The 22,838-nt window shown below is 48.7% G+C and overlaps 1 protein-coding gene across 1 annotated transcript in view; it reads left to right on the top strand.

Moving 5' to 3' along the window:
• The window catches only part of CBL (Cbl proto-oncogene), a 66,925-nt gene extending 44,087 nt beyond the window's left edge, over window positions 1-22,838 (top strand). Inside the window, exons 8-16 of the mRNA XM_030538054.1 lie at window positions 2,352-2,483; window positions 3,025-3,228; window positions 4,858-4,989; window positions 5,865-6,242; window positions 7,231-7,325; window positions 8,067-8,222; window positions 8,734-8,837; window positions 16,494-16,676; window positions 19,488-22,838. Coding sequence (XP_030393914.1) covers window positions 2,352-2,483; window positions 3,025-3,228; window positions 4,858-4,989; window positions 5,865-6,242; window positions 7,231-7,325; window positions 8,067-8,222; window positions 8,734-8,837; window positions 16,494-16,676; window positions 19,488-19,762 — 1,659 coding nt within the window. The 3' untranslated portion in view covers window positions 19,763-22,838. The remainder of the gene's footprint in view (window positions 1-2,351; window positions 2,484-3,024; window positions 3,229-4,857; window positions 4,990-5,864; window positions 6,243-7,230; window positions 7,326-8,066; window positions 8,223-8,733; window positions 8,838-16,493; window positions 16,677-19,487) is intronic.

Below are 22,838 nucleotides of genomic sequence, written 5' to 3'. Positions count from 1 at the left end.
TCATTACAGGCCGGCAAGGCAACCGTTAGACATGTTAATCACAATCCCCCAGAAGGTCTTAGATTCTCTCGGCTGGTGGTTGGACCAGTCCGTATTGTGTGCGGGTCTTCCCTTTCACCCGTCTCAGCCCTCGGTATCCCTGACAACGGATGCCTCAGATCTAGGCTGGGGGGCCCACCTAGGGACCCTGCGGACGCAGGGCCTGTGGTCCCAGGAGGAGGTGGGGCTACACATCAACATGAGGGAGTTGAGAGCGGTCCGCCTTGCTTGCCAAACGTTTTGTCATCAGCTTCAGGGTCGTTGTGTCGCCGTGTTCACGGACAACACGACGACCATGTACTATATCAACAAGCAGGGCGGCACCAGGTCCTCCTCCCTGTGCCTCGAGGCAATACGACTCTGGGACTTTTGCGTAGCCCACTCCATTCACCTCAGGGCTTCCTTCCTTCCCGGAGTACGGAACACGCTGGCGGATCGATTGAGCAGATCCTTCCTGTCACACGAGTGGTCCCTTCGCCCGGACGTCGCTCTCTCCATTTTCCGGAGGTGGGGTTATCCCCAGGTGGACCTCTTCGCGTCCAAGGGGAACAGGAAGTGCCAAGCGTTCTGCTCCTTTCAGGGCAGGGAGCCGGGGTCGATAGCGGATGCCTTCCTCATCCAGTGGTCGACCCACCTGTACTATGCGTTTCCTCCGTTCCCTCTGGTTCACAAGGTCCTCCTGAAGGTGCGCAGAGACAGGGCTCGTGTGATCATGGTGGCCCCGGCATGGCCCAGGCAGCACTGGTACACCATGCTGCTGGACTTGGCCGTAGCCGACCCAGTTCCCCTGCCCCTTCATCCGGACCTGATTACCCAGGACCACGGGTCTCTCTGTCACCCAGACCTGCAGTCGCTGCACCTAGCGGCGTGGCTCCTGCGTGGCTAACTGGTTCCGAGCTGCGCTGCTCCACGCCTGTGAGAGAGGTGCTCTTGAGCAGCAGGAAACCGTCCACAAGAGCCACGTATTCGGCGAAATGGAAACGCTTCTCCTGTTGGTGCGTAGAGAGAAATGTCCGCCCTATGGAAGTTTCCGTAACCGAAATCTTAGACTATGTTTGGTCCCTCAAAGAGCAAGGTCTGGCCTTATCGTCGTTGCGAGTCCATTTAGCAGCTATCTCCACCTTTCACCCGGGTGCGGACGGTCGCTCCGTTTTTTCTCACCCGACGGTGTCGAGATTCCTTAAAGGGCTGGAACGTTTATTCCCTAACGTCCGTCCCCCTGCTCCAACCTGGGATCTTAACCTGGTGTTGTCCCGGCTCATGGGGCCCCCCTTTGAGCCGTTAGCTACTTGCTCCCTGCTTTACCTCTCTTGGAAGGCTGCCTTTCTAGTAGCTATCACCTCAGCTAGACGGGTGTCAGAACTCCGAGCCCTTGTGGTAGACCCCCCATATACGGTCTTCCACAAAGACAAGGTGCAGCTTAGACCACACCCTGCCTTTCTACCCAAGGTGGTCTCAGCCTTCCACGTCAACCAAGAGATTTTCCTCCCGGTTTTTTTCCCGAAACCTCACTCCTCAGGCAGGGAGCAGCAGCTCCACTCGCTGGATGTCCGTAGAGCTCTCGCGTTCTACATAGAGAGGACCAAACCCTTCCGCAAATCCCCCCAGCTTTTCGTGGCGGTAGCGGACCGTATGAAAGGGCTTCCTATCTCCTCCCAGAGGTTATCCTCTTGGGTTACGTCCTGTATCAGGACCTGTTATGACTTGGCCCATGTCCCTACGGGCCGTGTGACTGCGCATTCTACCAGGGCGCAGGCGTCGTCGCTGGCTTTCCTTGCCCGTGTGCCCATCCAGGAAATCTGTCGGGCAGCGACCTGGTCATCGGTCCACACCTTCGCTTCCCACTACGCCCTGGTACAGCAGTCGAGAGAGGATGCGGCCTTCGGAACTGCAGTGCTCCATGCCGCGACTTCTCACTCCGACCCCACCGCCTAGGTATGGCTTGGGAGTCACCTAACTGGAATGGATGTGAGCAATCACTCGAAGAAGAAAAGACGGTTACTCACCTTTGTAACTGTTGTTCTTCGAGATGTGTTGCTCACATCCATTCCACACCCGCCCTCCTTCCCCACTGTCGGAGTAGCCGGCAAGAAGGAACTGAGGAGCGGGCGGGCCGGCAGGGATATATATTGGGCGCCATGGCGGCGCCACTCCAGGGGGCGACCTGCCGGCCCACTGGAGTTGCTAGGGTAAAAAGTTTCCGACGAATGTGCACGCGCGGCGCGCACACCTAACTGGAATGGATGTGAGCAACACATCTCGAAGAACAACAGTTACAAAGGTGAGTAACCGTCTTTTTTCCTTCCCTCAAGGAACAATATGAATTGTACTGCGAGATGGGCTCCACATTCCAGCTGTGTAAAATTTGTGCTGAAAATGACAAGGACGTGAAGATTGAGCCATGTGGACACCTGATGTGCACCTCCTGTCTCACTGCATGGCAGGTAGGGAATTGCCTCATTTGTGCACTCTTTTCGAACAAAGTTAGTCTGGGCCGGGGTGATTTAACTTTTCCTTCCTTCTTCTCAGAACTGTTTAGATCCTTATGGATACTGATAATTTGGTAGTGGAGCTGAAAGTCTAGCTTGAAATTCATATCAATATATCTATTTAACCTATTGTAAAGGATGCTCAAGTCTTGTCCCCATAGGATGCAGACTTTGGACTCTGTTTTCAAAACTGGTTCTACTCACTAGACTCTCCTACCTTTTCCTCCTTGTTTGTGACATAGCAACTACTTGCCTTAAGAATGGTGTGTGTGGGAGGACTTTCAAAAATCTGTGTTTTTGTTTTACTCCAAATAAGGATCATGTTGTATTTATAGTGCAGTCTTAATTTCTGTTTCCCTCCTTCCCTCCACCAAAATACACCTGCTGAACAGAGATACTAAACTCCTTTGTTTGATGAGTTACTGTCCATTTTACTTGTTTCCATAACAGTGGTGGTTTTAATAGGTTTTTTCCTCTTCCCCACCACTCCTTTCAGGAATCGGAAGGTCAGGGCTGTCCTTTCTGCCGTTGTGAAATCAAAGGCACAGAGCCCATTGTAGTCGACCCATTTGATCCCAGAGGAGGAGGAGGATTGTTGCGGCAATGTGCAGAGGGAGCTCCCTCCCCAAACTATGATGATGATGAAGACGACAGAGCGGATGATTCCCTCTTCATGATGAAAGAATTGGCTGGTGCTAAGGTAAAGGCCCCGTTAGGCACATACAGCTGGATGTGGCAATAGACACAGAGTAAGCTGGCTTTTGTCTTGTTGACTGTGCACAAAGGAATTGTTGAGCCCCAGAATGGAAACTGCCCTCTGTATTTCCAGGTTGTGGGCGGTACAGAGATGGTAAGTGCCATACTATTGAAACTTAAGTTCAGCCAGATCTTACCAGTTCAGTCAGGTGGTGTTGTTCTACATACCAATATCTCTGATATTATATATGTTGTCCTGGCTTTGTCCAAGCCATTAGCAGAGCGACATAACTCAATTCATCTACTGAAATGCAAGAAGTATCTTTATAATGCTTCTCTGCATGCTGAGTAATGCTGCTTTTGATTTATGATCTGTAATCAGCCGTATCAGCAGAAACTGAGTCATTTTCCTCAGGGCTTGAGTATAAGCAACCAGCTAGAAAAGGAGTTTTTCCAAGGTGCTGATGAATGAATTAAGTAGAGGGCAGTCTGTTTTGCTGAGCAAGTCAATTGGACTGTCGTCTTTGAATATGTTGTCTGATTAATCTGTGTAATAAAGGTCTGATGACTGCCTTCCATCAGTGCTGCTTCCTGCTAGGGAAATGTGTGCAAGTAAGGCATTCTTTCTGAATCGCTGCACAGTGGAGTGTTGTTTTTTTCTTTTTTTTGTTGGCTCATTGCTGCCCGTTGCCCATCAGCAATTAGTTGTTCTGGTGCCTAGGGAAAAAGATTTTGAATCTGATTTTTTTTAATAGTTTCACTTTATATAAAACAGGGCCTTCTAATAAAGAATCCTCTGTTCCGATTTAATGATAATCCACATGGATTCATCCCTGTTGCAAATTCTTTTGTCGTCAGCATTTGAAGTTCTAAGGCACCATTTTGGAGATGAGTGAAGTACAGCTTGTCATTTCTTGGGGTCAGAATACAGTTCCCTTGACATGACATGACTCCCATTATAGTTTGCAGTAGGCAAGTGCTCCGGATGTGCCAGCAGCAGATGCTTACAAATTCTGTCAAGCTGTTCAAGGTTACCATGCTCTAGCCTGTATCATAAAGCAACTCTTATAAAGATAAGGAAAAAAGGAGTGACTGTTCTAATTTGTCAGGTGGTGAAACAGTTCTCCAAGGACAAGAAGGAAGGTTTTGACACCGCTCCTGGTGCACGCTAATGATTGCAGTAAGTGCCATCATGGCAAAGGGACAACTTGCACACCTCTATAATAACAATGCTCACTCACCGTGCTCTGCCATTAAGATAGTAGAGCATGCCCTCTGGTGATGAAAAGAAAATGTCTGGTGCAAATCCAGTACCAGTATTAAAGATAGTTGGTCCAACCAAACAATTTATAAGCCTTTTAGAGTGAGGTTTTTAGGTATGTGCTCATGTGACTGAGGGCCAGAGTTGGGCCTGTTGGTGATTCACAAGGTTTGTTCCAGACAAATGCTGCAATGCTATGAAACAAACATGACCTCTTATTGCATGCTTGGTGTTAATGTAGTAATTTCATTACAAGCTGCAGCAAGGGAACATGAGGTGCAGAGCTTGAAGGCAGGAGGGATGTGGTGCTTTAGATAGGATGGCTTCTCTATGGGTTGACACTTGTTCATTTTCTTAATTTTCTCTTTCCAGGTTGAGCGCCCTCCTTCTCCATTCTCTGTGGCTCCACAAGCCTCACTTCCCCCAGTACCCCCACGACTTGATCTTCTGCAGCAACGTGTATCCATCCCTTCTGGAGCTTCCAGCCCTGGGACCACTTCGAAGGTGAAGTCTTCTTTTCACACTCCTCCAAGGTCATTTATTGAGTTCAGGGGAGCTATGGGAAAAGTGATGGACTGTCCTGACTCTCTCTTCAGACTCTACCTTTTCTTCCTTCCTCTCCACAAGTCATCTCAGACCAGCTCTTTTCTTCCATCCAAGGAGGGCCCACAGTTCCCCCAGGAAGCAGTTTGTCCTTCTCGGTCTTCAACCAGTACACCTCTGACTACTCCACGTGGAGCTGCATTTGTGGAACTGTTTATTCCAGCTAGTAGCCTAGCTATGCAAAGTTGGTTCTTGTATTCCCTTTACAGTTTTCCCCTGCTTTCCCAGTTTTTCCAGCAAGCATTTTTTTTCCAGAGAGAAAACTAAGGAAGGGGAAGGGAGTTAAAAGAAAGAGATGGTGATATTTCCTTAAGGACCAGTAGAAGGAGGAAACGCAGTATTGGTAACATTTCTAGATGGGGTGTAATGGTGGTGGTTGAGTTTTTTTGGAGTGGGTGGGAGAAGCTCTGGGTTGGTGCTGAAAGGTCAGGTGGGAAAATAACCAATCTTATTATTTCGTGCTTGATAAAAATTGACTTGTGAAATCAATTTGTACAAGAAGTTTGATGAAATAATATGATTTCTGGTAGGGATCCTGTATGGTGCCGTGGTAGGCAGCAAGAAAGCAAACCTGGGACTTAGTGTATATTCCTAGCCATAAATGGTTAAATGTTGTATCTAAAGGTCTGTGGAGGATATAGCTGGGAGTTATTTCATGTTCTTCAGCTGCCCTAGAATTAATTTCATGTAAGAAGCCTCCGAACTGGGATATGTGCAGTGAGCTGGACTTCCTGCTTGTTAAGCTGTGGTTTTAAATGTCTGATGTTGTCTTACAGGCTGCTCCTGGTCCCCTCCATAAAGATAAACCTTTGCCGGTACCTCCAACACTCAGAGATCTCCCACCACCACCCCCACCAGACAGGCCATATTCCATTGGAGCAGAAAGTCGACCTCAGAGACGTCCTTTACCCTGTACACCAGGAGACTGTCCTTCCAGAGACAAATTACCCCCTGTACTCTCCAGCCGTCAGGGGGAGCCCTGGCCATTGCGGCCAGTTCCAAAAGCGCCGTCTGTAGCTCTCAGTCCTAGTGACCCTTGGGCAGGAAGAGAGTTGACGAACCGGCACTCACTCCCATTCGCACTCCCATCTCAGATGGATTCCAGACCTGATGCTCCTAGGCATGGGAGTACTCTCAGCTTAGACGCCACAGCGGTAAGTCACCGGGTGTGGTGGCATCCTGCTTTCTAGTGCAGGACTGCTTCCTGTGAGTGAGTGAGACAGAATGCTGCTTGTGTGAGACTTCTCTGAAGTGATGAGAAAGCTGAGCTATCATTTTTGTTCACTTTTTTCATACAAATTCTAAGTGCTGGATCGAGAGCTGTGAGCAGTAAATCCTCCTGTGGGATGTCATTGCTCTGGGATTATGCATCACACCCAGCCCGGAGTTGTCTGTAGGAGAGGAGACTTCAGTCTTTTGGCCTCTCTTTTGAGACAGCCAGGAAGGTGATCAGGTAGTGCTGGTTGTGGTGGGCTTTTTCTTTGTCCATTGACAGCTGGACTAAGAGCCCAGCTCGTTTTAAATGGTTGCTATCAGTTGGTAACAATTTACAGTCACTATTGTCTTGGGATTTTTAACCAGTGATGATACTTTTATATTAGGAGGTAGTTTGGGGGAAATGCATGTTATTTTTATACATACACATATAAAAAAATAGAGACGTACCAAAGTCCTTGTTGAGTTTGGAGACTGATACCCCCCCCACACCACCTGTAACTCATTGTGATGCAGTATGTTTCAGTCCAGAAGAAATGCTTCCCAGAACATGCAGCAAAGAATCCTGTGGCACCTTATAGACTAACAGACGTTAAGGTGCCACAGGATTCTTTGCTGCTTTTACAGATCCAGACTAACACGGCTACCCTCTGATACTTCCCAGAACATGTTACTTTCTTTCATTCTTTAACCCTTATCAGTTGCTTCCTCCAACTCCAAGCTTCTTCAGAGTTTGAAAGCCAGTGTACTTTTAGATATCAACAGGTTCTTTTGCAGGTGCAAGGTTTCTTTAAACGGATGATTCGAAATGCCAAAGAAGCTCTCCTTTTTCAGACAAGAATTGGTGCTTCGGGTGATGGGACATTGATGTCTATTTGAATTTGCTAACAGTAGTGCTATTTCTAACCTATCGTTTTTTCTTTGCAGAACTTGAACAGTGGTCCCCCAACAGGCTCAGACTATGAGCACCCCAAAATAAAACCCTCTTCATCTGCCAATGCGATCTACTCTCTAGCGATCAGGTGCGTTACTTTCGAATGAAGGCTCTTTCCTTGTAGTAGAGATCATTCATTTCAGGACTGCTGTAGAGAGGGCAGAAATGTACTTCTGGGTCTGTAGTCACATTTTGGTACCAGGGTTAGAATTTGACATTATATAGATGGCCTGAGTTTAGGATTCAAGCTCTGGATTCTTAAAAACATATGAACAAGAAAAAGTAAATCTCTCAGCAAGTATCCTTTGTATAGATCTGTAACTGGTAATTTCATGTGGTGATGGAATGGTAATTACTCAGAACTGTTGCCGTCTCAGACAACTGGTGTGCAGTGTCCTGTGCATTAGAAACAGCAGTACGTATGGTATGAGGGAGCATATATGTAGAGAGGCAGCATGAGGTTGAAATGTGAGGTCCTCCGGTGGCTAGGATATCTGTATGTCACTGTTACCATGCCCCTTGGACAAGACTTTTGCTAATGATTTCACCGGCAAGTCGGGTCTCACAATTACATAGCTCAGAATTCCAGTAAGCCAGGTTGTTGCTTCAGTCAGAATCAGTTTGGAAAGCCTTGCTTGAAGCTTGGGCTTTCAGCACTTGAGCTGGTGGGTACTATTTTGTTGTTTGGATTAACTGCTTTTCAAACTGATTTTGTTGTTTGGATTAACCGTTGTTTGTTTTTATTTTCATTAACTATTTTCAAACTGATTGCGTGTGGTGTTTGGGTTAACTGTTTTTCAAATGCTCTTGATCCTCTTCCTGCCCCCAGACCACTGCCTGTGCCAAAACTGCAACCCGGGGAACAGGCTGAAAGCGATGAGGATACTGAATACATGTCACCATCCTCTCTGCCTCTGGTGCCACCTGGTCCTGCCCTACAAAAAACAGAGATCAAACTGCCTTTGGAAATGACTCATGGTTTACGGTGAGACTACAGTTGTCTCTGCTGCATTTACAACCCCACCTGTCCAAGGAGGCTTGTTCATTTATTGTGGCTGAGGTTCTATTCCTGTGGTTTACCTGCTGTCTGTTTCCCACTGGTATTGACCAGATCCAGATTAGAGTACTGGGGTTAATGAAATGTGAACATTGCTCTGTTCTCAGAACCCTTTATAGTGGAATCAGTTCACCCCTCCCTCAGGCCATTTTTGTTGCTGGTCCTTTCACACCAGCAGACATAGAAATGTGACATTCCATGTACAGCTTTGTTCCCTCACTTTCCAGTTACACCAGTTAAATTTTGATCTGTTATGTAGCAATGGAGACAATGTCAGAATGTGCATGAGAGCAAATATTCTCTGAAAGAAAGTAGGTAGCAGGGCTGTGCTTCATATCCCGGCATGCATCTGAGAGGAATCGAAATAGCAGATTTTAGGTGAGGAGGAAACTACTGTTGCATGTCTGAAGGGAACATTTTTTTCCCACCTTTCATACAGAGAGTTGGAGTGTGACCAGCCAAATAATATCTGTATGTATGAAGCTATGTACAACATTCAGTCCCAGGCAACATCCTCTGACTTGGAGACCACCAACACTTCTGGTGAGTGGGCATGAATGCGTGTTATAAAGCACCCAGGAGAGAAATTGGGTAGGAGTGAATTGATAAGATTCCCAGTTTAAATAACAGTTAAGCTATCATTTAACAGAAGTGTCACTTGCTGTTCAAGGTAAATAGTTTGTCATATGCGTAAGTGATCAATTGGCATTGCCTACAGACTGTGAACTGGGATGTCAGTAAAGAGAACCTAATCTAACATGGGTTTTAAGACACTCATCAGTTGCTTAAAATAAATCATTGTTGTTCTTCGAGTGATTGCTCATATCCATTCCAATTAGGTGTGTGTGCGCCGCGTGCACGTTCGTCGGAAGATTTTTACCCTAGCAACACTCGGTGGGTCGGCTGGGGGCCCCCTGGAGTGGTGCCGCTATGGCGCCGGATATATACCCCTGCCGACCCAACCACCCCTCAGTTCCTTCTGACCTCCACCTCCCTATCTACTTGTAGTTCTCTAGTTACTTTTTTGTGTATATAGTTCAAAGTTCTATAGTTACAGTTAATTGTTATCGTTCATAGTTAGTGTATAGTTAAGAGGGGTTCGGGGATTAGCCCCTTCCCCGCACCCGGTGCCGGGGCCCATGCCTGGTTCACAGGGTTTCAAACCGTGCTTGGCCTGTCATAAGCCGATGCCGACAGGAAATCCACATGACTCCTGCCTTAAGTGCCTCGGGGAATCTCACCTGACAGAGAAGTGTCGCATTTGCAAGGTTTTTAAGCCGAGAACAAAAGAAGGAGCCGGACTTTCGGCTAAAGCAGCTCCTCATGGAAGCAGCTCTTACCCCTCCACCTTTGGCACTGAGCGCTGGTTAATCGGCGGGCAGAAGCGCCTCCTCGGCACCTGACCGCACCGGTACTACCAAGGCCTCTCGGCACCAGCCATCGCCGGCACCGAAGTCGACTCGGCACCGCTCCCTCTCCCTGAGGTTGAGAAAGCCTAAGACTCCTGCTGCTCTGGGCCACCTGCACCGCAGCCAGAGAGCTCGTCTAAGTCGGATTGCCCGGCACCGACGATGTCGGCGCCATTGAGTCCGGTGCCTGTCAGCTCCCCGGCGTGAGCTGTGATTGAGCTTACTATTCCATCCATGCCGGAGACATTCTCAACAGTGAGGGATCTGATTGCCATGACAGTCGACGCTGCCTCAACCACCGGCACCACAGGTGCAGGTAATACAGTCTATCGGCAAGCCTGCCTTGATAAGACCATCCTCTGTCGGCACAGCGGAGCAGCCCTGTTCACAATCACGGTCCCGCAGACGTTCTAGGTCCCGTCGGCGCGCCTGCTCCCGATGCTGCTCGCAGTCCCAGCACCGTTCTCCTCCTTGTTACCGGTCGCACTCGTGGCACCGTTCAGTATCCCGTTCGCCAGCCCGCTACTCTCGGCACCATTCCAGCTCCCAGCATTGCTCCAGGCACCGTGACTCCCGTAGCCGCTCCCGACATCGAGCCTTGAGATCTTGGTTGACCTCCCGGCACCGCTCTGGTCGCAGGTTCCGATCTCGTTCCCGGTACCGGTATGACTCCCGGTACCAGTCCCTGGTGCCAAGTAGAGCAAGGTCCGCTAGAGACAGAGATTCTGCCCAGGGCTTTTCAGCCCCTCCATGGCCATACAGACAAGCATCAGTGTTGTCCCACGCGGACAGCTCTTATGCACAGGACCGCGATTCTGATGTGCCTGACAGAGTCTTCCAAGAGACCCAAGACCAAGGACCCCATCAGTGGTCTTTCTGGACACCTTGGGCATACCACCAGGCCAAAGGTGTACCAGTAGTTCCGTCCCGTTCTGTCCCATCAGAGCATCGAGTGCCAGAGGTGACAGTTAGCCGTCCTCCTCCAACTGCTATGGAGGAAGCCCCAGTTCACCCACCGGACTTCCAGGTTCCACTGGAGCAGGAGGTCGTCCAAGAGCAAGAGGCCACACAGGACCTGCTCGTCCCCGGCATCTCCTCTTCCTCTTCTCCAGATGAGGCGATGGCAGGAAAAAATCCTCCTTGGGCCCTCCTCCAATCGACCTGAGAGCCCATCAGGGCCTCCTAAGGAGGGTAACACTCAATATGAACCTCCAGGTGGAGGAGGTCCCGGAGGTAGAGGACCCGGTAGTGGACATTCTGTCGGCAAATGCCCCCACTAGAGTGGCCCTACCGTTTATTCGGACCATCTAGGCCAATGCTGATACTATATGGCAGTCTCCAGCCTCTATCCCTCCTGCGGCCAGGGGAGTCGAGCTTAAATATATGGTGCCCTCTAAAGGATACAAGTACTTATATGTCCATCCTCCTCCCTGCTCATTAGTCGTCCAGTCCATTAATGAGAGGGAACGCCATGGCCAGCAGGCACCAGCCCCGAAATCGAAGGAGGCTAGGCGAATGGACTTACGCGGTCGCAAAGTGTACTCGGCAGGTGCCCTACAGCTCCGGGTGGCAAATAACAAGCCTTGCTTAGCCGCTATAATTATAACACCTGGGCGGCGGTGGGTAAGTTTACGGAGCTTCTCCCTCAAGACTCCCGCCAAGAGTTTGCTGCCCTCTTGGAGGAAGGGAAAAAGGTGGCCAGAACTTCCCTCCAGGCCTCGTTGGATGCAGCCGACTCAGCAGCCAGGACTCTGGCCTCGGGTGTTTGCCATGAGGCGCATCTCATGGCTTCAGGTTTCAAGCCTCCCACCGGAGCTGCAGTATACCATTCAGGACTTGCCATTTGATGGTAAAGGCCTCTTCTCGGAAAAGACTGACCCCAGGCTGCAAAGCCTGAAGTACAACAGGGTCATAATGCGTTCTCTCGGCATGCATACGCTGGTGACCCAACGCAGGCCTTTCTGTCCCCAGCCTCACTGCCCATACTCTATGCCTAGACAAAGACAGGACTTTGGCAGGCGGTGTGGCCGAGGTGGTCGCAGACGACCATCAGGACCCCAAGGGTGTCCACAATCAAGGTCCCTTGAAACCACCACTGGGACCGAAGACGAACTTTTGAAGGTGTACCCGAGGGCGGCGTACCAGTTACAGGCCAGGATCCCTCTCCTTCCTTCTCCAACCATCTCTCCTACTTCCTCCCGGCGTGGTCCCAGTTAACTTCAGATCGCTAGGTCCTATGCACGGTGGAGTATGGGTATCACCTCCAATTTATTTCAACCTCGCCCTCCCACCCTCCAACCCTGTCCCTCTTCAGGGACCCCTCTCACGAGCAATTCCTCTTAGAAGAGGTGCGGACGCTCCTCGCCATAGGAGCTATAGAGGAGGTACCGATGGACGAAAGGGGCAAGGGGTTTTACTCCCATTATTTCCTAATCCCCAAGTCGAAGGGACGTCTCAGACCTATCCTAGAACTGCGAGGACTCAACCAGTTTATGATAAAGTTGAAATTCCGCATGGTATCCCTGGGGACTATTATCCCGTCCTTGGATCCTGGAGACTGGTATGCCGCCCTCGATATGAAGGACGCGTACTTTCACATCGCCATCTTTCCTCCGCACAGGAGATACCTCCACTTTGTAGCCAACTGTCAGCACTTCCAGTTTACGGTCCTGCCATTTGGCCTTTCTACAGCCCCAAGGGTATTTACAAAGTGTATGGCCGTAGTCGCTGCCTACGTCGGATACACGTTTTTCCGTATCTGGACGATTGGCTCATCCGAGGGGCCTTTGAGACACAAGTCACTCAGCATGTGGGCATTGTCAAGGACCTATTCACACGTCTAGGCCTGATGATCAATATAGAAAAATCCACTCTGGTTCCCACGAAGAGGTTAAACTTCATACGAGCTATCCTGGACTCCAGTCTAGCCAGAACCTGCTTACCATAGCCGCAGTTTCAGGCGATGGCAACAATCATCCGAGGTCTACAGAATTTCCCTAAGACCTCGGCTCACACTTGTCTCAGTCTCCTGGGTCACATGGCTGCCTGCACGTTTGTAACCAAACACGCCAGGCTCCGCCTCCGTCCTCTCCAAGTTTGGCTCAACTCTGTATACCGCCCCGGGCAGGGACCCAATAGACACGATAGTCACCATTCCCCCGAGCACCCTAGGCTCCCTAGAATGGTGGCAAACTCCCTCCCTGGTGTATGCAGGGATGCCGTTCCATCTGCCCCAACCCTCAATGTCCCTGATGATGGACGTATCATCTTTCGGCTGGAGTGCTCACCTTGGTCACCTCTGTACTCAAAGCCTTTGGTCATCTCAGGAGCTGGCATTACACATAAATGTCCGAGAACTGAGAGCAGTCCACCTGGTGTGCCAGGCGTTCCAGCAACGGTTGCAAGGCTGTTGTGTTTCAGTGTTTACGGACAACACAACGGCCATGTACTACATAAACAAACAGGGTGGGACATGATCCCCCCCCCTTTTGTCAGGAGGCTATCCAACTCTGGGACTTGTGCATAGCCCACTCGATAGATCTGGTAGCGTCCTTTCTCCCAGGCGTTAGGAACACTCGGGCGGATCAACTCAGCAGGGCTTTCCTGTCTCACGAGTGGTCGATCCGCCTGGACGTTATTCATTCTGTTTTCCAGAAGTGGGGATTTCCCCACATAGACCTGTTTGCTTCCCACGAGAACAGGAAATGCCAAATGTTCTGCTCCTTTCAAGGTCTCTGCCTGGGATCGATCTCGGACGCTTTCTTGATGCTGTGGAAGAGCCAGCTCCTTTATGCCTTCCCACCATTCCCGCTGGTTCACAAGGTCCTGCTGAAACTCCGCAGGGACAGAGCACGCATCATCATGATCGCTCCAGCATGGCCCAGGCAGCACTGGTTGCTCGACCTGTCGATAGCCAACCCAATTACCCTGCCACTCCACCCAGACCTCATAACTCAGGACCACGGCAGACTTCGCCACCTGCACCTGCAGACCCTTCACCTCACGGCGTGGCTGTTGCGTGGCTAAACCAGTCAAGAGTTACATTGCTCTGCAACAGTACGACAAATTCTCCTGGGTAGCAGGAAACCTTCCACCCAGTCAATGTATCTGGCCAAGTGGAAGCGTTTCTCCTGCTGGTGCGAAATGCTTAATCTTACTCCCACTGAGGTCTTGATCCCCTCTATTTTGGACTACCTCTGGTCTCTCAAACAGCAGGGCCTAGCAGTATCATCACTGAGGTTACACTTGGCAGCCATCTCTACCTTCCACCCAGGCAAAGGTGGCCGTTCTGTGTTCTCACGCCCTGTTGTTTTGAGGTTCTTCAAGGGCTTGGAGTGCTTATACCTCCAAGTATGCCACCCAGCCCTGACCTGGGACCTCAACCTGGTTTTAACCAGACTTATGTCTCCCCCATTCGAGCCGTTACAACCTGTTCACTACTATACCTGTCTTGGAAGACAGCTTTCCTCGTAGCCATTACATCAGCCAGACGAGTCTCCAAGCTTAGGACTCTTACGGTGGATCTGCCGTACACTGTTCCATGAGGACAAGGTGCAGTTGCTACCACACCCGGCATTCCTCCCTAAGGTGGTTTTGGCCTTTCATGTTAACCAGGACATCTTTCTCCCGGTCTTCTTCCCGAAGCCACACTCAATCTGACGGGAGCAACAGTTGCACTCCCTGGACGTCCGTAGGACGCCCGCATTTTATATTGAGCGGACAAAACCCTTTCATAAAACGCCCCAACTCTGTCATGGCAGCAGACCGAATGAAAGACCTACCTGTTTCCTCTCAGAGGATCTCATCTTGGGTGACAGCATGCATCCGCTCTTGTTATGATTTGGCTCATATTTCCCCAGGCCACATCACTGCACGTTCTACCAGAGCTAAGGCTTCAACTGCTGCCTTCCTGGCTCGTGTTCCTATCCAGGAGATATGTCGTGCAGCTACCTGGTCCTCGGTCCACACATTTGCTTCGCATTATGCTCTGGTTCAATAGTCCAGAGATGATGCAGCCTTTGGCTCAGCAGTTTTGCATTCTGCAACATCTCGCTTCGACCCCACCGCCTGGGTAAGGCTTGGGAATCACCTAATTGGAATGGATATGAGCAGGCACTCGAAGAAGAAAAGACGGTTACTCACCGTTGTAACTGTTGTTCTTCGAGATGTGTTGCTCATATCCATTCCAAACCCGTCGTCCTTCCCCACTGTCTGAGTAACCGGCAAGAAGGAACTGAGGGGCGGTTGGGTCGGCAGGGGTATATATCCGGTGCCATAGCGGCGCCACTTGAGGGGGCCCCCAGCCAACCCACCGAATGTTTTTAGGGTAAAAATCTTCCTACGAACGTGCATGTGGTGCTCACACACCTAATTGGAATGGATATGAGCAACACATCTCAAAGAACAACAGTTACAAAGGTGAGTAACCGTCTTTTATGAAGATTTTGTATGAAGTGGTAGTAGCTGTAGGTAGCTGTGATGGAAATTGTCAGCCCAGACTTGTCATCTTTCTATTTCCAGCTGTTCCCATTACTTCTCATCATTATTGGTAATTATTACTGAATTTATGAAATTCTTCCGTGTGTGTATATGACACACTTTTTCTGGTGTGATCCATTTCAAGTCGCTGATTGTCAATGGCGTAGGCAAAGGCTTATGCGCCAATGTGGCAGTTGTGATTAGTGCGGATATCACACAGCATGTGTCTAGGGCAAATTTTTTTGGCGTGTAGCATTCTCACTGATGTCCCAGACTGTGGAGTTTTATGCCATTGGGGATCAAGGTGAACCCAAATCTTGAGCCTTTTGGGGATTGATGCAAGACGTGTCTCTTTTCACAGCCCCTGCCCCACATTAACACAGCCTCCAAATGACTTTGCCATTGCTTCTTGGAAGGGAGTAGCCAAGAATGAACATGCTCAAGATAGTGTATGTATATTGAGAGAGAGATGGCATGTTGGTGACCTTTTCCTGGCAGAATGATGGATTCCATTTTGTATGTGATGCCTTGGATACTACTGTGATTGATGCATTAGAAATGCATCCTGTATAGAGCTAGATACCTAACTTGACTTGAAAGGTAAAGAGTAACCTGTAGCTGCACACACAGACCAGCCCGCAGGTTTGTGTTTGGTGGGACACAAAGTGTACGGTGTCTCTTGTGCCCCCTTTTGCTTTCTGCCTAGTTGAGTGCCAACTGCAGAAACTCAGGGAGTGCTCAGCCAAGGTGGATTTGATCTTAAAGGCATCTGCATTGCTCCGTAAGCACAGTGTAAAGTTTAAAATTAAGCAGGAAAGCTGAAGTGTGTGTGTTTGAGACACACATGGGCTTTTTAAAAATAATGTACCACTTGAGGCAGGGGTAGGCATTTACAATTCTTGCACTGTGAAACTTTTTACTCACTGCCTTCTGGAGAGAACTTCCTCTGGACTAGGGGTTTCAACAAGCAGGGGTGGCTCTATGTATTTTGCCACCCCGAGCAGGGCAGTCAGGCAGCTTTCGGCGGCGTTTCTGCGGGAAGCCTGCTGGTCCCACGCCTTCGGTGTACCTACCGCCGAAGCCGCGGGACTAGCGGACCTCCCGCAGGTATGCTGCCAAAGGCTCCCTGACTGCCCCCCTCCCGGCGACCAGCAGGTGCCCCCCTGTGGTTTGCCACCCCCATCAACAAGAGACCCGTAGCCATCTGCTCTGCGAAGGCATGTGGACTGATGTGAATGGACTGTACAGCCTGTCTCAAGAAAGAGAGGGCTCTGTTCAGCACTTGGAGCTAATTGTGTGTGTATTTTTCTAGATGAGGGGGATATGGCTGCAGCCAATGCCAGCAATGGCCCAGAAGAGTCTGAGAATGAAGAAGATGGATACGATATCCCCAAACCACCTTTACCAGTAGCCACAGCTCGTCGCACACTGTCTGATATCTCCAATGCCACGTCTGCCTTCAGCCGAATGTCTCTGGATTATGATCCCGTCACAGGTGAACACCCTTACCTCCTGGTTTTACAGTGGTATCTAATAATCTGGTACACATCTTTGAAGCTTCTGTCACTAACTCGTGTTTGCCTTTATACTACAGAAGAATCAGTTCTGTATTACAGAGGTGCTCCAGTCCTGAGGGGTTAGGACTGATTTAGATCTTAATATGCGCTGCACTAGTCATTTATACCATTTGTTGTTTGGATTAGCAGTTGGCAAAACCCACCGTATTCACCTGGTCATCAAGAATACTCCTCTGTGGAAATTAGCTTTACCTGTAGCACACACTGTCAGGGGAAGTAAGACACAGACTGTAGCTGGACTTTAAAACTGAGCTTTCTGATGTTGTTGCCCCTAAAGACATTGGTAAATCTGCAGGCAAAGACAGTAAGAAAGACCAATCTTTGATCTTCTGTGCTAGGTCAGACTCTTGGGTATAGTTCTTTGCCAGCAGATGGAGCTAGTGTTCTGAAACTGTTTGGTGATATCCACCCTGTAGCGCGAAGGGAATTGCTGGTTATTTCTGTCTCCAGCCAGTAGAGAATAGTGCTGTCCTGGCTAACACAGATTTGCGAAGTGAAAATCAAGGCTCACTCTGTCCAAGAATCCTGTTTGAGCCTGGGGCTTCTCATTCTGCAACTATCTAGTCACTTCTGATGGAGGTGCTGACCACCTTGGGGTTATTAGTCTTGCATCTTGTGGGGCTACTCTAGTGAGGATTTCAGGCTGCCTGATTCCCCCCTGGAATCAAAGGCTACTCCCAGAGGAAGAGGATGTGATAGCTGTGGCAAGGGGCTCAGGGGGAGAAGTAGGAAACGGTGCTTCCTGCTCCCAAGCCCTCTAACCTAGCAGAGACTCTAAGCAAAGAGCAGCATAAGGTAGTAGATTCTCCAGGCAGCACCTTCCAGAGGTGTCTTCCTTGCCTTGATCACTGCCTTCCAGGTCTTTGCGTGGAAGTTTCAGATTGCAGCTTTCCTTCCTGCAGAGCCTCCAAGAACTTTTTCCCTGAGCTGCTTTGCAGACTTCCAGCTCCCACTCCCTCAAGATGCTCTCCTCCAGCTCTGGGAAAAGCAGCAGGACTTTAATAGGTTTGCCACACATGCCCTTCCCTGCACCTCCTCTCATTACTCCACAGTGCTCATGGAACACCATGGGTGGGATAAAAGAGGAGCAGAATCTGCCATCTTTCCGTTTCCAGCTGTGCCACTGACTCACTGTGTAGCCATAGGGTTAAGGGACTTGTTGTCTCTGGGCCTCAGTTTTCCCATCTGTAAAGTGGAGATAATGGTACTGTCCTCCTTTTGTCAAGTGCCTGGAGATTTGCAGATGAAAAGTGCTTTAGGAGGGCTAAGTATTATGATTTGGGAGAGTTTTCGTTGCTGTCTGAATCGGGAGAATCATGGGGTATTGGCTCTTGTCAGAGGCTGGCTACTAGGTGAGAGAGACCATTATGGCAATGGCTATGCTCTATGTCCTGTGCCATAGAACGTAGCTTCCTTTACGCTTGTAACAAGGCTTCATACCGATGGCTACTGTTTCAGCATGACCTGCTGTCTCTGAAACATGATCCAGCTTATGGTGAACGACCTATTTCTAAGGCAAATTGTGGAGGGAGTTTCTCTTCACAATTGTACGAAAGGCTTTTTGGTTCTTTTTAAGCTGCTTGTTTTTCCTGGAAGATTAGTGGGTGAGCTGAACTGCATGTTGGTGGATGTGGCAGCTTCAGTGAATTTGTTGCCTGTTGTGCTTTTGATATGTTTTCTCCAGAGAGACTGCATCATGGTGACTGCTTCCTTCCTGACACCAGTGCTGCAGGGCTGGCTTCTTATAACTAGATTGTTTGGGGGTTCTTACTCTAAGGACTTGTAAACATTGCAGAAGTTCATTCTATTGGAAAACGCCATCTTCAGGCACCTGAGGGATTACCCTGAAAGGCAGATCAAACGTTAAGATGTTCAGCATTCATGTTGAAAAGTTTCCGGTGATTTGAAAAGCAGGACAAAATGTTTTCTACAGCTGTCAAAGGTTAAAATGAGAAGACAACTGTAAGGAACTTGGGATAGCAGACAGTGATATCTGAAGGGGTAGTGTTCCTAGACACTGGGCAGATTTCCCCTGGCAAATCAGTAACTGGTGGTGTTGTTACCTTTTATCAAGAGGATACAACATGTGGCCCTTGGGAAGGTAGACGCTGGAATAATTCATTGTGAGGAAAGGCCGAAGAGGCTGAGTTTGTTGATCTGCTATAGCAGGGTTACTGTTACTAGGTAGGGTACCCTTCCACTAGAACTATTGCAAAGGGAATGGAGGATGTGGTGCAGAAGTGCAAAAGCAAGAGCAAACCTGCCTGAGGCCAGAATGGCCAGGTCTCAGTAGAAAAGAGTGGTGCCTGATAAATTAGGTAATATGTGAGTGGTTAAACAGGGTTTTTTCCCAAGCCTTAGAAACACATTGGGATACATGGTGAAATCTTATGCATATTCCTTGTACTGCATTGTTTTTCCAGACCTCTACTCTCTCACTTTCATTTTGATATCTGAGGTTTGCTCACACAGGCTTACCCAAACAGCTCCCATTTGCTTGATCTTGTTTCTATAAGCAAAGCCAGTAGGGATGGCTAATAATTTGTTAAACCTCTTTAACCATTTTTGTGCACCAGGGAAGAGGAGATGAGATAAACTGAAGTTGAAGGGACAGGCTGGCTGAGAAAAGTGGCTTGTGGTCCAGTGCTTCTACAGAGTTCTAAAGCTGCCTGTTAATGCAACAAGCACTTGTCGTCTCGCAAAAATAACACAGTTGTTTCTCCCTCCAGGTTCTTCTGATGGCTCTCAAGTTCCAGAACGGCCGCCGAAGCCTTTACCTCGGAGGATAAACTCTGAACGGAAAGCCGGGAGTTGTCAGCAGGGTGGTGGTGGCACCAGCACATCGCCCCAGCTTTCCAGTGAGATTGAGAACCTTATGAGCCAGGGATACTCATATCAGGACATTCAGAAAGCACTGGTCATTGCACATAACAATATTGAAATGGCCAAGAATATTCTCCGGGAATTTGTCTCCATTTCCTCCCCTGCACACGTGGCCACATAGCACATCACCTCCCTGCCTACAACTTCAGTGGACCAACTGCCTGGGCAGCCCATGGCCCAGCTGCAACCGGAAAGAGGAAGGGGTTCCTTGAGAGACTTTGTGCTGAATTCAGCCCTGCCTCTTCAGAGAATCAGTTATCAGGTTTCTGTGGTTCCAGATTTCAAAGCAATGGAATGAAACCGAGCAGATAGATGTGTATACGGCGTGTGTATTGACATCGTTTTGGAGTCCTTCACCCCACCTCTTGTTTGGGAGTACAGATTTGTTTCAAAGAGCATTGGTAGAAATAGGGATCATGACAAGTGAATCCAGAGCTGATGCTCTGGGGGTGGGGGAGTGTTTTGTGCTGTGAATTCTAACTGAATGCTCTGAAGATGTCGCCAGGTTGATGTCGTGTGTCCTGTGGTTCATGGTACTAGACTGGGACCTGTTCACTGCTGTGTGTTTGGCTCAGGCTTTTTAGAGCAGTCTGCAGCTGGCCCTCTGCTGGGAATACATAGGAGATTGAGGAAGAAGTGATTAGATAGCTTCCCGTTCACTGTGGCATTGCTCCTGTCCCCATGATTATTGCTCACAATTGAAGTCCTCCCCTTTACCCGGGATGCAAGTGTGACTGGCAGCAGTCAGGTATTTTCAGCTCCTTAGTGCTGGGAGATGGATTTCTCTCCCCACGTATTGCATTGCCGGCACTGGATTCCAGGGAGTTGGATAGGTTGAACTTTGGAGGGGGGGCCTTTTGGGGGAGGCTAGGCATGGAGAACTGGCTGCTGCTTATCCTTTTAGCCCAGAGCATTCTGTGCTTCAGTGCTTCAACTTGCTTACAGCTGTGCTGGACTTCAGCAGCTACCACTGGATACTGCCATGCACTCTTTCTACAGGAATGTTGCATCTGGTAAATATGATGATTTATTTATCTAAATTGCATTGCGGCTATAGCACACTAATGGCCTTCACACACATTCCATCCTCTCCTTTAGAGAGCGCTTGTGGGAGCCACTCACTTGTGTGCCAGGTTTTGTGGAGTACGTAGGTGCAACCAATGTATCTCATCGGTATCGTGTCTAATTTGTAGCAAAAATGCAACAAAATTCTTGGAGGTTGTCTGCCACAATAATAGAGGGCTTGCTTTCCCTTTCTTACAGCAGGGAATTGTCAGAGCTTGTGTCACAGGAAATCAGAGGAAATTGTGTAGTTACGAAACAGTCAAACTGGACTTTAAAAGTTGTTGTTGAACTATTATTTTTGAAAAACCTGACTTGCTAGTAACCCGCTTAGTCAGTCCCTTTCAATTTGTGTGTCGTTGGGGTTCACGGAGTGACTGATTCTGTCAGAGAGGAATTAAATCGAATAGAGATACAGCGACCATAGTTGGACACGTGGACAAAATGTGCATGTATTCAGTGCACATTAACTTTTCAGATTGTGCCCGCAATTATTTGGCTCGCTGTTGAATGTCAGTAGTATGAATGAACAGCAGTCGTGACTAAACGAATATTTATGGCTTGAAATATCTTTAGGGGATGCAAGACTGTTTGATGTAGTTCATTCCTTTTACAGAATCTGCTAATCAGATCAGCACCTTGAAATTGACAGAGGGAATTTAACAAGCGTAATAGCAAATGTTACAGAAGGGAACAAAGTACTAGATTCTCATTTTATGTGGAACATAATGATTCTCTCTGAATCTACAGCCTTACCGTTGTAAGTGCAGTGGGATCTAGGTGACATAAACGCATGGACTGTCCTCTTTCTTCCTTTCTTGGTAAAGAAAATATTGTCTGGAATGCTAGGGAGAGCCACTCTCTGGGGGGGTACAGTCACTTCCCATCAGTCTTGCTTCTGTTTCAGTGCCAGAGGTATAATTTGCAAACACAGCCTGATGCTGTGGTTTGTGTTGGTGCAAGCTGTGGGAGATGCTGACTGTTCACTGTAATAGTGCAAAGTCAAGTCTTGTGACTTCAGCGTGAGTTGCATGTGCGTTGCTGAGGGCAGAGTCCAGCCCTAGTGAAGTTTTGAGCTGTGAAGAGAAGGGTGATGATCTGCCCTCCATGGAATATACCTTTTCTCCTCTTCCTCTGCCCATGCATGTCACAGACATGTCTTGTGTTTGTGTGAAATGCTGTGACGATACATAGCAGGCTGTGGTCAGCCTGTCTTTCCGCCCTTGTTGAAAAGCAGGTCTCGTGCAGGAACAGCTGAGGCTGGTACAAGGGCAGCTCTGTTCTCTTATTACATCTGCATGATGCAGTGGAAGTTTTGATCCTGACTAAGCAATTTCTGGAGTATCCGAATCATTTCCTGGTCTATGCTTGTCCAAAATGTGCTTCAGAAGCAAATAGCGACCCTTCTGACATAAAGGCTACTCTTTTCTACCCCTTCTTGGTATCTGTCTCCAAAGCTGCCACTAACGCTACATTGGTTTTGTAGCCACTTCGCTTAGAACTTTCTCTGCCAGGTCAGCCTGGGTGTTTCAGTGTGCATGGTGGTTGTATTTTAAAAAGGGTGGTAGTGCTCCTGCCCTTGCTGGAGAGCTGTTAAATTTAACCAACTAAAAAGCCTTAACCTCTTGTCCTGCCATGCAGAGCACATGTTGTTCAAAGCAGCCATGTCCTATTCCTTGTGGACAGTCCATTTTCACAGGCTCGTCCTGTTACTAATTAGATCATGCCTAGCAAACCTTTGACAGACCTCTTGTCAGGGGAGGTTCATTGCCTGTGGACATTGTTCCAGGATTAGAGATTTGAAGGCAATCCTTGTGGTGTGGATCTCTGACATTTTTATGCATGTGTCTTTTCTGCCCACTGTTTGTGTCTTAAACTTATTTGAGGAACTTAAGTGGCTTTTTCTCCTTGAACACATGAATGTTTGTTACAGTCTGCGAGTGTTGCTGAAGCATAGCCAAGCCAACGGCGCTTCCTGAGGTTCTCCTCTGTGGAGTAAAGTCAAGCACTTCGTGGTATGTTTTCCTTGCTGCTTTTCTTCTGCAAAGGTAACCTTATGATGGCCCCATCCCATTCCTGTGTCTTTATTCCAAAAGCTCAACTTCTGATTTTACTTTAAAAGAAAGAAATGGAAA

Source organism: Gopherus evgoodei, chromosome 19 (assembly GCF_007399415.2).
Source record: "Gopherus evgoodei ecotype Sinaloan lineage chromosome 19, rGopEvg1_v1.p, whole genome shotgun sequence".
In the NCBI taxonomy this organism is placed as follows: domain Eukaryota; kingdom Metazoa; phylum Chordata; order Testudines; family Testudinidae; genus Gopherus; species Gopherus evgoodei.
Note: the sequence above shows the minus strand (reverse complement) of the source record. Positions and strands in the feature narration are given on the sequence as shown.